The 13,510-nt window shown below is 53.6% G+C and overlaps 1 protein-coding gene across 10 annotated transcripts in view; it reads left to right on the plus strand.

Annotated features, from left to right (window-relative positions):
• PXK (PX domain containing serine/threonine kinase like) overlaps positions 1-13,510 on the plus strand; it is a 100,419-nt gene that overhangs the window by 18,762 nt on the left and 68,147 nt on the right. For all 10 annotated transcript variants that reach the window (XM_031953308.1, XM_031953312.1, XM_031953316.1 and 7 more), the window contains exons 2-3: positions 10,015-10,065; positions 11,782-11,829. In XM_031953308.1, the coding sequence (XP_031809168.1) occupies positions 10,015-10,065; positions 11,782-11,829 (99 nt within the window). The remainder of the gene's footprint in view (positions 1-10,014; positions 10,066-11,781; positions 11,830-13,510) is intronic.

Raw genomic sequence — 13,510 nt, forward strand, 5'->3', positions numbered from 1 at the left:
AGGACATTTTTCTGGATTTGTTTCTTCATCTATAAAATGGGAAGCTTGAGAAGAAAAGATTTCTCCGGTCCCTCCAGAGCCTAAGTCCTCATTTCCTAGTTCCTTCAGCTTAACGGAGGTGCTAAGGCAAAAGAAAGTGGGCAAAAGGCTACCAGAAGTTGGTGGGGATAATAAACCAAACTGTCCTTATCCAAGTTCTGATAACCTCTCTGCTCACCTTCCCTACTTATCAGATGGGCGTCCCTTATCTTATGGCACCTTAGATACAGCCTTTCTTAAGGCTGTCCTTGTGCAATAAAAGGGCGATTTAAAAATTAGCTTCCTTGTTTAATGTAGGATTGAAGTCCCTATTAGAGTAAAGGATGGTCATTTCATTCTGAAAAACCAGAAAAAGACTTGTTTGATTTTTCCTGTTCTTAGTATTGCTGTTTTTGTCCTTTGTTCCGGTGTTCTTGGAATTATTGCTTTTCTAAAACCATGAACTGTATTTGCTGATTAGGCAGCTGCTGTATTTCCTTTTGGACACCCTGGTTGATTCTGCCGTTTCCTTAGACTTAAGGCTGAATTGAAATCCATACTCACCCAGTCAGCCAGAGTCGAAGCTTCTGAGTCTGCCTAAGTCTCTCTTTCAGTCAATAATTATCTGGCAGATCGTCATTTGGGAATGGTGATTCTGTCCAGTCATGACCTGTGGGGCCCTCTTAAGGTGCTTGTATATCATTGAACAAAATGCTAGAAGCCATTAAAGGCCAAGGTAGTTGTTTGTTTTTTAAGATAAACAAGCCAAGTCAGTATAACCTTTCTTTGGTTACTGTTCTAATAAGGAGAAGAGGGAATTTTACATTACTCTTCGCTGTAATTTGTGCTGCTCCCATCACTGTCCAGTGCTATGAGGGCAGGCTTTTTGCCATTCTACTTAATGGATCCATATTAACTTCCCAGATAAGTTTTCTGCTGGTTGAACTGGAGGTTTGCCTAACTTACCATTACTACGTGCTGTTATTTATGTCCATTAGTTTAACTTACCATTCATTTTTGCCTTCCTTTAAAAAATTGTTCCAGAATAGTTAGAACCTAGCAGGGTTGATGGAGTTGTGAACTGATCCAGTCATTCTGGAGAGCAATTTGGAACTATGCCCAAAAGGCAATCAAACCATGTATAACCTTTGAGCCAGCAGTACCACTACTGGTCTCTTTTTCAAAGAGATCAAACAAAAGAGAAAAGGACCTAAATTTGCAAAATATATATATATATATTTATTTATTTATAGCCGCTCTTTTTGTGGTAAAATAATGGAAACTGAGAGGATGCCCATCCATTGGGGAGTGGCTGATCGAGGTGTAGTATATGAATGTAATGGAATATTATTGTGCAATTAGAAGTGATGAACAGGAAGATCTCAACAGAGCCTGGAAGGACTTGTATGAATTGATGAAAAATGAAACGAGCAGAACCAAGAAAATGTTCCAGCAGAATTGTGTGATGATCGGCTGTGAATGAATGACTCGGCTCTCCTCAGCAACACAGTGATCCAAGACAAGTACGAGGGACTCCCGGAGGGAAATGCTTTCTGTAACAGATGAAGGATTGATGGACCCTGAATGCAGATCCAAGCATATTTTTGTGACTTTATTTTTTGTTTGTTTTTTTTCTTTTGATGTGTTTCTTTCACAACTATGACTAATGTGGAAATGTTTTACACAAGAGCACATGTATGAACTATATCAAATTGGCTACCTACTGTTTTTAAATGATAGTTTTTTTATTTTCAAAATACATGCAAAGATAGTTTTCAACATCTGTCCTTGCAAGACCGGCTCAGGACTTAGGGCATTCCCTCATTGGCCTTGTGAAGGTCAGGCAGCCAGCCTGTGTGGGGGTGGGATGGGGGTGTCTGTGTGGATTCGGGAGGGCCGGGCAGGCCCCAGACGGGCGCAATGAGCACCTCTGAGGGGAGGCCCAGCTAATGAGGCGGTGCATCCTAAGGGAGGAGAATAAGACCCAATGCCATCTTCTGAGCCTCCGTGGAACTGGCCTGGCCTGGGCACTTGACAGGCTCATGGTGAGAGCATGGATGGGAGAAGTGTAGAGTCTGGGTCCTGCCTGTGTCCTCCCAAATCCACCCAAGGTAGAGAATCCCTTTCTCTCGGTCCTGTGGGCATCCCTTTGTCCAGTTGGCTCGCGCTTTTGTTACCTGCCTGGGTCATTTACTTTTCTGATTGGACATTTTGTGGACATTCCTTTTTGGACCACTTCTTTTGGGCCCTGGTTCTGCTAATGCCGGCAGCCCACTTGTGCCCACCTTGGCTCTCACTGACCAGCACCATCACTGTATGGGATCCAATGGAGGTGATTGGGCTTATCCCGAGTAGGAAGGAGAAAAGAGTGCTCCGGGGCACTGTGGGGGGGCAGGTTTGGGGCCCAGCTCTTGTTCTCTCATCTCTGGTCCGTCATCTGCTGGTTTTGAACCTTTGGGGGGGGGGGTACTGGGCCGGGCGGAGGAACCTGGAAACCAGCCCTCTCTAAAGGCCCCTTCGACAATCAGGACATGGATGGAGATGCACAGGGAAACCTGCAGTGCTTTGCTTTTGTTTTCCTGTTTTGATCCTGTTTAGAGGCAGCAGGAGGAGAAAAGAGCAAGAAAAAGTGCCCTGGAGCCAGGACAGCCAGGTGCCCAAAGTGACCTAGGCTGGCTCTCTCTCCCTGACCCCACCTCCTGGCTCTTGGCAGTGCCGGCCTGCTGCCCTGGAGGAGGGAATCTCCTCATCTGGGAGTTCTCTGTAAAAACAAAACCCTATGTAAAGTCCCGACTTGGAGCCTTTTAATGGTTGGATGTAGTGTTACCTGATAGTGTGCACCTGTGGATTCGTGGCCCGATTGGGTCGGTTCTGAGTCGCCAACACCTCCCTGCGGCTTTGACCACCATTCCCAGCCAGTTCCTCTAGTGGGAATTCACCATCCTGGGCGGGCTGTTGTGCCGGAGGACGGCTGGCCTGGATATATGAGCCTTTAAAGCTCCTAGTTCACTTGGAGCGTCCCTGGGTGAACCTTGTCTGGAGTTCGCTGCACAAACTGGGCCCACTGGTATGGACGGATGGATGGCGGCTGATGTGCACTCAGTCCTTCCAGTGGGCCCCTCAGGGGCCCGAGAGCTTCGGGATGGTGGTCCGTGGCCCGGAGAGGTGGGCGCTCGGACTGTCCCCATTTGGGGGAACTTGTCTGAGGCCAGATTTAAATTCAGATCTCCCTGCCCCCCCCCAACCTCTACCCATTGCACCCCCTACTGCCCATAGTAGTCTCTCTCAGTAAGAGGGAAGAATACCCCTAGGTTCATGACTTGGAGTGGAGGCTCCCACCCTTCAGGGACAGTGTGTCCTGGGGGCCACCATAGGGCCCTCACTGGGCTTCTGCCCTCCTACCTGGCAGGTGTTCTAGCTCTGGTCCAGCTGCCTGAAGGATGTGGTGGGGAAAGGAGAAGGGGTAAGGAGGAAGGAGCCATCTCACACACACACACACACACACACACACACACACACACACACACACTGCTTGTTCCGCCCATGTGGACACCGCGGGGGACTGAGGAACCAAGTGTGATGCCCTCGGGCCTGGTTTTCCTATTTGGTGCTGTGCCGTCCTGCAGGGATGGGGCGTTCACCTCACGCCTCATGGCCCCCACTTGTTAGGAGCTGAGTCGGTTTCCCTTGGGGGACTTGGGGACATTTTGCTGCAGAATGGAGCTGCTGCCTTGAGCCAGGTGGGGGACGGGGAGACCCTCCCAGCAGTGGGGAACACTTTGCTTTGAGGAAGCCCACAGCCAGGTGGGGGCCTTGGGTAGTAACCCTGAATGGTTTTCCCAGCATCGTGCGTAGGGAGAGATGAGCTCAGAAGCAGGAGCCGCAGAAGTGCTTCCACTTCTGTCAGACACGTAGCGTCCAGAACTAAGAATCACAGCTTGAAGCTGGCCGCAAACTTTTCTTGCGTAATTTAGTTGTATTTCTGAGAAAAATCACCTTGCCTTCCATAGAATTTCTTTGCCTCGTATGATCCTTCCACAGAAGGTGCAACCTCAGAATTAAGAGGGACCTGAGAATCCTATTGTGACCCCATGCAAAACTGAGGGAAAATCCCCTTGAGGAGGGGCCCACACATGATTGTCCCGGGCCTGTGGAGGGGCAGAGAGAGAGCCCACCCCGTGCTGGGCTAGCTCCACTGGGACAGCGCTGGTGCTCCCGGCTTCCACCCATGACGTGAACTCTCCCAGTCAGGGCCAGACCCAGTATGGCTTCCCTTTGTCCACGTGACGCTTCTCCCCTACTCGAAGGCAGCTGCCATGTCTCTTTTGGGTCTCTCTTCTCTGGCTCACCTACTTCTCCCCAGGTCTTCAGTTTTTATCTGTCAGGACCCTGAGGCCCCTCACCATGATGATTGCCCAGCTCATCCATGTCCTTCCTAGCCAGATTGCATCCCACCGGGACCTGAGCCAGGCAGCGTGTGTGTGTGTGTGTGTGTGTGTGTGTGTGTGTGTGTGCTCAGTGTGCGTGCTCAGTGTGTGTGCTCAGTGTGTGCTATCTTACAACCCCCAGATCTTCTTGATGGAGCACCGCAGGGCTCCGGCTCCGGCTCGTGCTCTGGAGCAGCCCATTTCTTAGGCCCAAGGAATACTTCCCATTTATTATTCCTCATAATTGGATCAAGCGTCGGCCCTTGGTGAATCCCGGCTCAGTCACTCGGGAGGTCTCGCTGTGCTCCGCAGAGCTGGGCCAGTCTCTGCCCACCTGCAAGTTCGGGGGCAAACACAGAAGAGCAGAGGGTTGAGGATAGACCCTCCCCCGGGGGTCTCTTCCTAATGGACACGGGGCAGTGGGCCAGCATTTTCCCAGAGCTCACAGAGCCAGGCTGGGCTGGGGATTCTCAGAAAGGCCCAGCAGCCCCGCCCTCCTGGGGCTTCCTTCTCCTTTGTAGTCTGCCCTTTGCTCTGCTACAGTCCCAGCAGGGAGGGGATGCCATGACATGCAAATGAATTGGATGGAAATGAGACAGGGCTGGGCAGGGCTGGGCAGGGCTGGGCGGGGCACCTGCTGCCCTGTGGGAGGATCGGAGGTGGCCAAGGGGGCCTGGGCCTTTGACATTCAGATCTAGTAAAGTCCTCAGTTTGTCAGAGGCAGCGTTTTGTGGGCAGGAGCTAGTTCACCCGGCCCCAAACAGCATCTCAAATCCTGTGTCCTCGCCAGGAGATGATGGATCCAAGGGATCTGCTCTCCATGGAGGGAAGGGAACTAGCAGCCTTCCTTGGAGGCCACTGACCCATGATCGGTGGCTGCTCTTTGCATCTGGTCCCGACCCAGCCGGGCTCCGGCCCGTCTCCTTCCCACGCTGGAGCGGGCCGTTCAACCCAAGCCTAGGTGGGCGCCCCTGACGCCGTGGCCTTGGTGGGACACCGTGACCAGGACTAGGGAAGAGATGCTCCCGGTCCCTGCCTCTGCTTAGCACAGAGACAAGTGTTCAGAGATTTGCTGGGAACTGAACTCGAGCTCATCGGCTTCCAGTCGCAGAATCCACTTTTCCTTATCTGCTCCCCCTTAAAGTCCAGACCTGGGCTGTTCACCTAGTGAGTGGCGTATTTGCCTTAAGAGCCTGTCTGACCTCCAACCCCGGTAACCTCCCTATCATCTGGTCACTTGTCAGGTGGGGCCGTTCCCAGTGCGTCCCCTCAGGATTGTGTGAGGCTCAAGGGAGAATGGGCAGTCACGAGGGCTCCCTCGGGGGGAAAGGGGAGGATAGGAGCTCCAAGTATGGAGGCTCCCTCCACCTGCACCAGTGACGTCAGCAATGGTTTTACCCGTTCTGTCGGCCCCGGACCCAAAACAAAGCTGATGGAGGACAAAGACGGGCGACGGCTACCCAAATTCCTCGGTGTTTTTGTCCTTGTAGTGCAGATTGTGTTTGCCACTTGGTGCCTCGTCACACGCTTCTCCCCTCGCTCCTGCGCTGACTGGGGGAAGCCTCTGCCCATCATTGGGGTTCTCTGCTCCCTCACTGGCCAGGGCCTCCTTCCCCGCTTGCCGGCCTTGAGGTCTTCCTCAGAGGCAGGTTTCGGGCCTGATTGTGTGGACTGAAGGCAGCCGTGTCTGGTTCTCTGGCCCACCTCAAGTTCTAACCCCATCTGCCCCTCTTTGGGGGGCTCCTCCTTGTCCGGCTGCTGCCGGCCCCTTGGCGCTGACTGTCCCAGCATTGATTTACACAGAGCCGTGTCTCCTGTCCCCTGTGTGCCTCCGTCTTCTTCCGGGGGCCTCTCCTCACTGCAGCCAGCCCCTTGCGGTGTCCACCTCACGCCAGCCCGCAGCCCGGGCAGCTGCCCCCATCAGAACAGCCTCGTGGGCCTCCTCATGCTCACCGTCCTTGCCTCCCATCTTCGGGCCAGGCTTCCCGGCCTCCCCTCCTTTGTGCCTTGAAATGCTTCATCCGCAGAATATTTCATTTTCCCTGATGTTCTGGAGAGTAGAGACGTTCTCTCTCCATCCCTCTCACCTTGGGAGGCCTCCGTCAGCCGCCTCTGGGCCCCCGTCAGACTCCACCCCGGGGCTCCTGAGGGCCGGTGGTTCAGGGAGTGACCCTGCCGCCTTCCTGCTGACGCCCCAGCTCAGTGGGTGCAGAGAGACTCCTACTGGGCCCCAGGGGCCCCGTCCTGTCCCGACACTGCCGCATATGAGAAGTGAGCTGCTTTGTGGTTGTAGTGCATGGGCCAGGGGCTAGAGAATCAAATAGTGGAGTAGAGGGGGGGTTGGGCCATTGCTTTCCCATGCTCCTTCGGCACAGGCTAATTAACCAGTTTCTGATTAGGCTGACACAGTGACTGCCCTTAGTCACTGTGCTGCTTAGTGCTGCTTAGGTATTAGATCGAGCTATTGATTAATAAGCATGTATTGATTGGTTACAAATGACACTGGATGAGTTCCCTTTGCTTGGGCCTCTGGGAAATTCTTCCAGGTCTGCTGCGCCCATTTTGGGGTCAGAACGTGGGACTTATAGCGGGCAGGGAGCTCCCAGGGAGAGAGCTGCTCTCCCAGAGGCAGATCGGGCCCGTTCTGCCAGGCCTGCCCCCAAGGGACTTGCCTGGAACTCTTGAACACTGAGGTGACCTGCTCGCTGTTGGGGGTGGGACTCGGGGGTCCTGCGGGCTCCCAAGCCTGGCCCACACCGAGTACAGGCTCCCCCGGGCTCCCTGGGAGTGATGGCCGGCCTGTCTTTGCAGAGCAGCCCCACTTGTCCAGCCCTTGGCCCTGGGTTACTTTGTAGCTTGAGTCAAGCCTGCCCTGCCCCCAGCGAGGGCTCTGCCTGGTCACTCCCCCAGCCGGGCCCAGGGTTATCTGTCTGGTGTTGGGCTGGAGTCTGTGTCCCTGGGCTCGGGGGAGCTGCCCGACCACTTTCTGTAACACGGAGGAGGCCCTGGCTGTAACTCTTGGGAGTCGGAAGGCATAAGTGCTTGTGAACGGGAACATTGTTTCCTGTGTCAGAGATCAAGAAAAGCACCGTCTTTCTGACAGCCGGCGGGCCTGCGTGCACCACGTGTTCTGTGTGAGATCAGGCCCTGCAGCCTGGCTTTGGGGCCCCCTCCAGGCTGATGGTCGTTTGGGGTCCCCTCTAGCCCTGCTGGCGGTTACCCCCTGGGCCCGAGAGCACCCCCCACAATTCTAGGAGACTCTGTTCTCCTTATCATTAATAAGAAAACTGCAACACTCCAGCCTTCATGTCAGGGTGGACCTGGCCTTTTTGCCCAGGGCCATCATTGGTGGCTGTATAAAAGTGATCAGCCTTTAGCAGCGGGAGGCTACCGGACCCCACTTCCAGCTCATCGCCCTTATGACCTCGGCAGATGATCTTGCAGGCTGTGGATGGCTGTGGGCCGGACCTTCCCCACTGCTGCTTTGTGCCGTGAGAGACGTACGGGCCCCCCAGGGTCGTGGCCAGAAGCAGAGGCCTGCTGGAAGAGCCGGGATGTCCAGGCGGTGCTCTCCAGTTCCCCACTTTGATTGCCTCATTCCGTCCCTTAGACCCCTCCTGTGGGCCAGCCCTGGCCTTAGGAAAACCCGAGTTCAAATCAGGCCCCAGACACTGATCTGCCTCAGTTCCCCATCTGCTTCCAGGAGAGAGCAAAGAGCTCCAGGGCATTTGCCAAGAAAACGCACTCCCATGCTCCAGGTGACAGGTGCCTGCCTGGTAACCCTGGTAGGGGAGGAACGAACTCCCTGAGGGGAGGGTCCTAGATGCAGGCTGGACCATAGAGATCAGAGGTTAGAAATGAGGAAACGGAGGGGTCTTGGAAACCTTTCCCCTGCGTCATTGAGTTGTCCTGGGAGCTTGAGGCGTGCTTGAAGGGAATTTGCTGATTTTCCCATCATACATCTCTCTGCAGCCTCTAAGCGGGCTCTGGCTTTGTGGTGAAGGAACATGCACAGAAGCAGATGGGCAGCCAAGCAAGTCCCTGCTCACGGTTTAAATGGCCAAAAGGAGGAGACAGGAATGGAGCTAGGGGAGAAACACTGTCTTCCAGACTCCTGCCTCACATCCTCTGTGCCCCTCAAATCCGTGCGGGGCCGGGCGCCGAGGGGTATTCTTGGTGTCTGACTAGATGGTGGGGGAGGGTAGGGAGGGGACAAGGGAAAGGGAAGTTTCAAGAAAGATCTTGGGTCTTGGTGTTGAGTGGGTGTGGCGCTTGTGTGGCTTCTGACAGAAAAGGGGGAAGTTGGGGTGGGGGGGGCACTTTCAGAGGAAAAGGCACTGACTTTATTCTTAACATATTGGGTTGGATTGGCAACGCCCAGGAGGAGGTGGCTGTCAGGCCGGGGGGTGGGGCCTTGGGCTTGGAGCTGGTGGCGTAGGTTGGGCATCGTGTCCATGGGGGTGAGCACTGAACCTCTGGGACTAGGGGAGATAGGCAAGAAGCTCGTGCTAATCTCCCCTAATCCCTGCGCTGTTAATATATCACAGCCATTGTTTTGGGTTTTTTTTTATAGCTTTTTATTTACAAGTCATATGCATGGGTAATTTCACAGCATTGACAATTGCCAAATCTTTTGTCCCAATTTTTCCCCTCCTTCCCCCCACCCCCTCCCCCAGATGGCAGGATGACCAATACATGTTAAATATGTTAAAGTATAAATCAGATACACAATAAGTATACATGACCAAACCATTATTTTGCTGTACAAAAAACAATCGGACTCTGAAATATTGTACAATTAGCCTGTGAAGGAAATCCAAAATGCAGGTGGGCAAAAATATAGGGATTGGGAATTCATTGTAATGGTTTTTAGTCATCTCCCAGAGTTCTTTCTCTGGGCGTAGCTGGTTCAGTTCATTACTGCTCCATTGGAAATGATTTGGTTGATCTCATTGCTGAGGATGGCCAGGTCCATCAGAACTGGTCATCATATAGTATTGTTGTTGAAGTATATAATGATCTCCTGGCCCTGCTCGTTTCACTCAGCATCAGTTTGTGTAAGTCTCTCCAGGCCTTTCTGAAATCCTCCTGCTGGTCATTTCTTACAGAACAGTAATATTCCATAACATTCATATACTACAATTTACCCAGCCATTCTCCAACTGATGGGCATCCATTCAGTTTCCAGTTTCTGGCCACTACAAAAAGGGCTGCTACAAACATTCGTGCACATAGAGGTCCCTTTCCCTCCTTTAGTATCTCTTTGGGATATAAGCCCAGTAGTAACACTGCTGGATCAAAGCATATGTACAGTTTGATAACTTTTTGAGCATAGTTCCAAACTGCTCTCCAGAATGGCTGGATCCGTTCACAACTCCACCACAGCCGTTGTTTCTTAATTCTAGTCTTTTCATTTGATTGGACAGATATACGTATCTGACATTGTAGACAGTCTCTCTGCCCATAAAAGGGTTCCTCTCCTCCCTGGTCCCGATTGCCCCCAATTCCGGCTTTGTGTGTCAGTTATTGGGGTGGTTTTTTAATTGAGTTTTTCCTGCTTCTTTTTCAGGAGTACATCATCCGTGTGCAGAGGGGGATTTCCATAGAAAACAGCTGGCAGGTAATTTTCCCATAACTGCCTGTTTCAGCTTGGGAGAGAGCCTCCTCCTGGCTGTGATTTGGGGGCTCGGACTCTTGGGCCTCGATAAGTAGCGCTTCCCTGAGGCGGGGGGAGGGGACCTGTGGGGCTGTTACTTGGGCAGTTTTTGGAGGGGGGGAAGGAGGGGCAGGTGGGTGGAATCTGCACCCCGTACCCAGTCATCCAGGAGTCCGTTCCCCTGTAGCCATTTGTGTCGAAGGCCATGGGACGGAGGCTCTGTCTCTCTTCCTCCAAGGCTGCTTCCCTCCCTTCCCTCAGCATTCCCATGGAGCTGCCTCCCAGCAGTGTTCCCAGCAGCCTCTAGTTGGACCTTGGGCCTGAATTGGGAATGGGTTCTGAGGGCTCTGAGAGACAGAGACAGACAGAGATGGGGGGTGAGCGTGGGGCAGGTTAAGAGAGAGAGAGAGAGAGAGAGAGAGAGAAACAGACACACACACACAGAGACAGAGAAAGGAGGCAAAGAATAAGCCCGGAGAGGGAGCTGGGAGACTCTGGCGTAGTGGAGAGGAGGAGCTGGGGTCAGGGGCCTCCACTGCCGGGCCTGCGGCCTGTCAGTCTCCCCAGCAGGGCCAGTGAGTCCCCGGCCACGCCAGACCAGCAGCACTGACGCTTTCTTCTGGTCAGAGACTCCAGTGTCTTTGTGGGGGCAGGGTAGAAACCAACAATTGTGGGTTTTAGTAAAAGTGTTTTTTTAATCTTAGGAAAGTTAGGGAAAGTTTTGCTCAGAGCCCTTCCCCCTCCCTCACCAGAGGCTGTTTCTTCCCTGTCTGTGCCCAGGGTCCCTCCCCTTCTCTGGTCACAAACCTCCTCCCCAGGTCTTATCTCACGCCCCACCCCTGCCAGCCCTGGGCTTGCTTCCCATCTCCCCTCAGATACACTCCAGGTGCAAGGCCCTGGGCTCCGGCTCCGGCCCCCCCCAGATGTGCCGGGCGCAGCCCATTCCTGTGCCCTCCAACGGGTGCCCTAACACTCCTGCTATGGGCCGGGCACCTACAATGGCCAAGGCCCCTCCCATGGCAGGGCGAGGTGCCGGGTTCTGGGAGTCCAGACGGGGAGGACACAATGAACCGTCCCACGTCCTTGGGAGGATCCTGGATGCCCCGCTGGGCTGCGGTCCTTGCCCGCTCTGTAGTTTCTCTGGCCATCTCCTTCTTCGAGCGGCCGCGTAGCTGTTGTAGCCTCCCGGGCTGGCCGCTTCCTCAGAACCCCTAAGGTTTCAGCACACTGTCTGCCCCCTTCATCTGACCCTCATCTCCTAGGGCCTTGACGTTCACATGGCTTGGATGAACCACGGTCCTTCCATATTTCTTCTCACCCATTGCACAGCCCTCAGGGCCAGGGGCCTTTCCTCACACAGCCTTCAGGTCTCTTTGACCGACATGGGACCTTGGGCTGTGATTTCCTCTTCTGGAAAACGGAGCAGCTGGGCCACAGTTTCTTTCCAGTTCTATAATAGAAGAATTCAAAACTGCCCCAGGGCATCGGGCCACGGCTCAGCCCCTCTAGTAATTTGTTTTTCTTCCTCCCGAGAGGACCAGAACGGTGGGGGAATGATGCCGTGACCCACCATGGATTGGGCCAAAGGGAGGGAGGGCTGCGGGGTCGCCCCACACATAGTGGTGAAGACTCCATTTTCTGTGGGCCTGCTGAGTCTCAACACCTGTCTTGTCCCTGCAGATTGTGAGAAGATACAGTGACTTCGACTTACTCAACAGCAGTTTGCAGGTAAGTGTTGGGAAGAACTGACTGTGCTGCGGGGGGAGGGGTCAGTGTTGGGAAGAACCAGTGTTCTGAGTGTGGGGTGAAAATTGAGAAATCACCCAACCTCTGGTGCTGGAAACAAAGACCTTGTTGGCAGAGCTGTCCAGCACCCAGAATTCAGCTTTCAGTGATAATCAACTGTTTTTGTCAGGTGTTTGAATTCAGAACACGTCATTGGCAAGCCAGTAGACTTAGTCAAACGTGTTTATATTTGGCTTTTTGGCCTTTTAGGCAGCCTTTTCCCCTCTAGAAGAAGCTCTTCCTCCTTTTTTGAAAGTAAATGCTAGAAACAGCACCGAGACATGGGCTTTCTTCTCATGGTTCTAGCCAAGGTTGAGACTCCGTCCACAAACATTTATCCGACACGTACTGTGTGCACAACGGTGTGCATGGCACCAGGAGCACAGAGGAAGAGAATAAGCTCAACTTTGCCGATGGCCAGTGGTCTCCTGGCAAGCTTCGGCCTGGCCCGAGGAGCCCTTGGCCATCTTAGCTTGTTTTCGGCTGGCATATTGGCCCTGACTGCAGGGTTTTGGATTTCAGAAAATTCCCTGGCTCGCATTGGAAGTCGGTTTGATGTAGCTCATGGAACCCTTTGATTCTTAGGGAGAAAAGGAGCTGATGGCTTTGTTGTTACTTTGGGATGGGAAGTGAGGGAGGGGCAGAAGGCCCACCCAGGGTGGGCAGAGTTGGGGGGAGCTGTTGCTCCAGGGGGAGCTGGAGCTATAGAAAGTACCACATGTGTCACTGCCAGGAAAAGTCGGGGGATGGAGCAGTCAGTCATTTATTAAGCACCTATTACCTACCAGGCCTTGTGTTCCAAGCAGACAAAAACAAATATTTAAACCATCCTTACAAGACAGGGGGAGAGAGGCCGGCTTGTGCAGCCGAAGGCTGGTGTTTTGTGCTCCCAGAGCCAACTGTACTAAGTGTCTAAAAATACCCCGCTGAGCTCTCCAGACATGAGAAACAGACACACGTTATCCTTCGCGTCTCGACTGGTCCGTTTTGGGAGCCGCTCCTTGCCTTTCTCGCTGTAAGTCTTGAGGTGGAGCGTTGACAAAGGCGGAAGGGTCTCTGAAGCTTCACTCTGTTTTGTCTCAACAAGGATCAGGCAGGCGGCGACGTTCTCCATCCGGCGGCTGCGAGCGGTCATGGCTCTGCCGCTTCTCTCCGCGGGCCCACGGGACCCTTCTTGCGGGCCTCCCGTAGGTGCTTGTCTATGGGGACAAATGATCGCTTCATGGTCTTATCAGGCGGGGCCCAAGGCTCAGTGAGTGCCCAGTGGCATTGGTGAGACGCCATGAAAGCAAACATTAGCCTAGAAAATGGGAGGAGGCTCCGGGTGGACTGTCCGTCCTTCCTTTGGAAGTCGGGGGGTAGTCCCTGCAAGCCTGGACCAGAACACCCTTCCCTTCAGAACACGGGGTCTCAGGGAAGCCCATGTGGATCCCAAGTGCATGTTGGCCTGCCCTGGGCCAGACTCCCCAAACAAACAAACAGAAGAAATCACAACTGGGCAGGAACAGGCCCAAGGAGGTGGCCTCCATTTCTAATCCTTCTCGGGCTGCTCTGACAAAAGAGAAACAAAACCCAGCCCTTCACAGACACCAGGCCGGGCCCAAGCCCAGGACTCCCCAGAGCT

This window comes from Sarcophilus harrisii, chromosome 1 (assembly GCF_902635505.1).
Source record: "Sarcophilus harrisii chromosome 1, mSarHar1.11, whole genome shotgun sequence".
In the NCBI taxonomy this organism is placed as follows: Eukaryota; Metazoa; Chordata; class Mammalia; order Dasyuromorphia; family Dasyuridae; genus Sarcophilus; species Sarcophilus harrisii.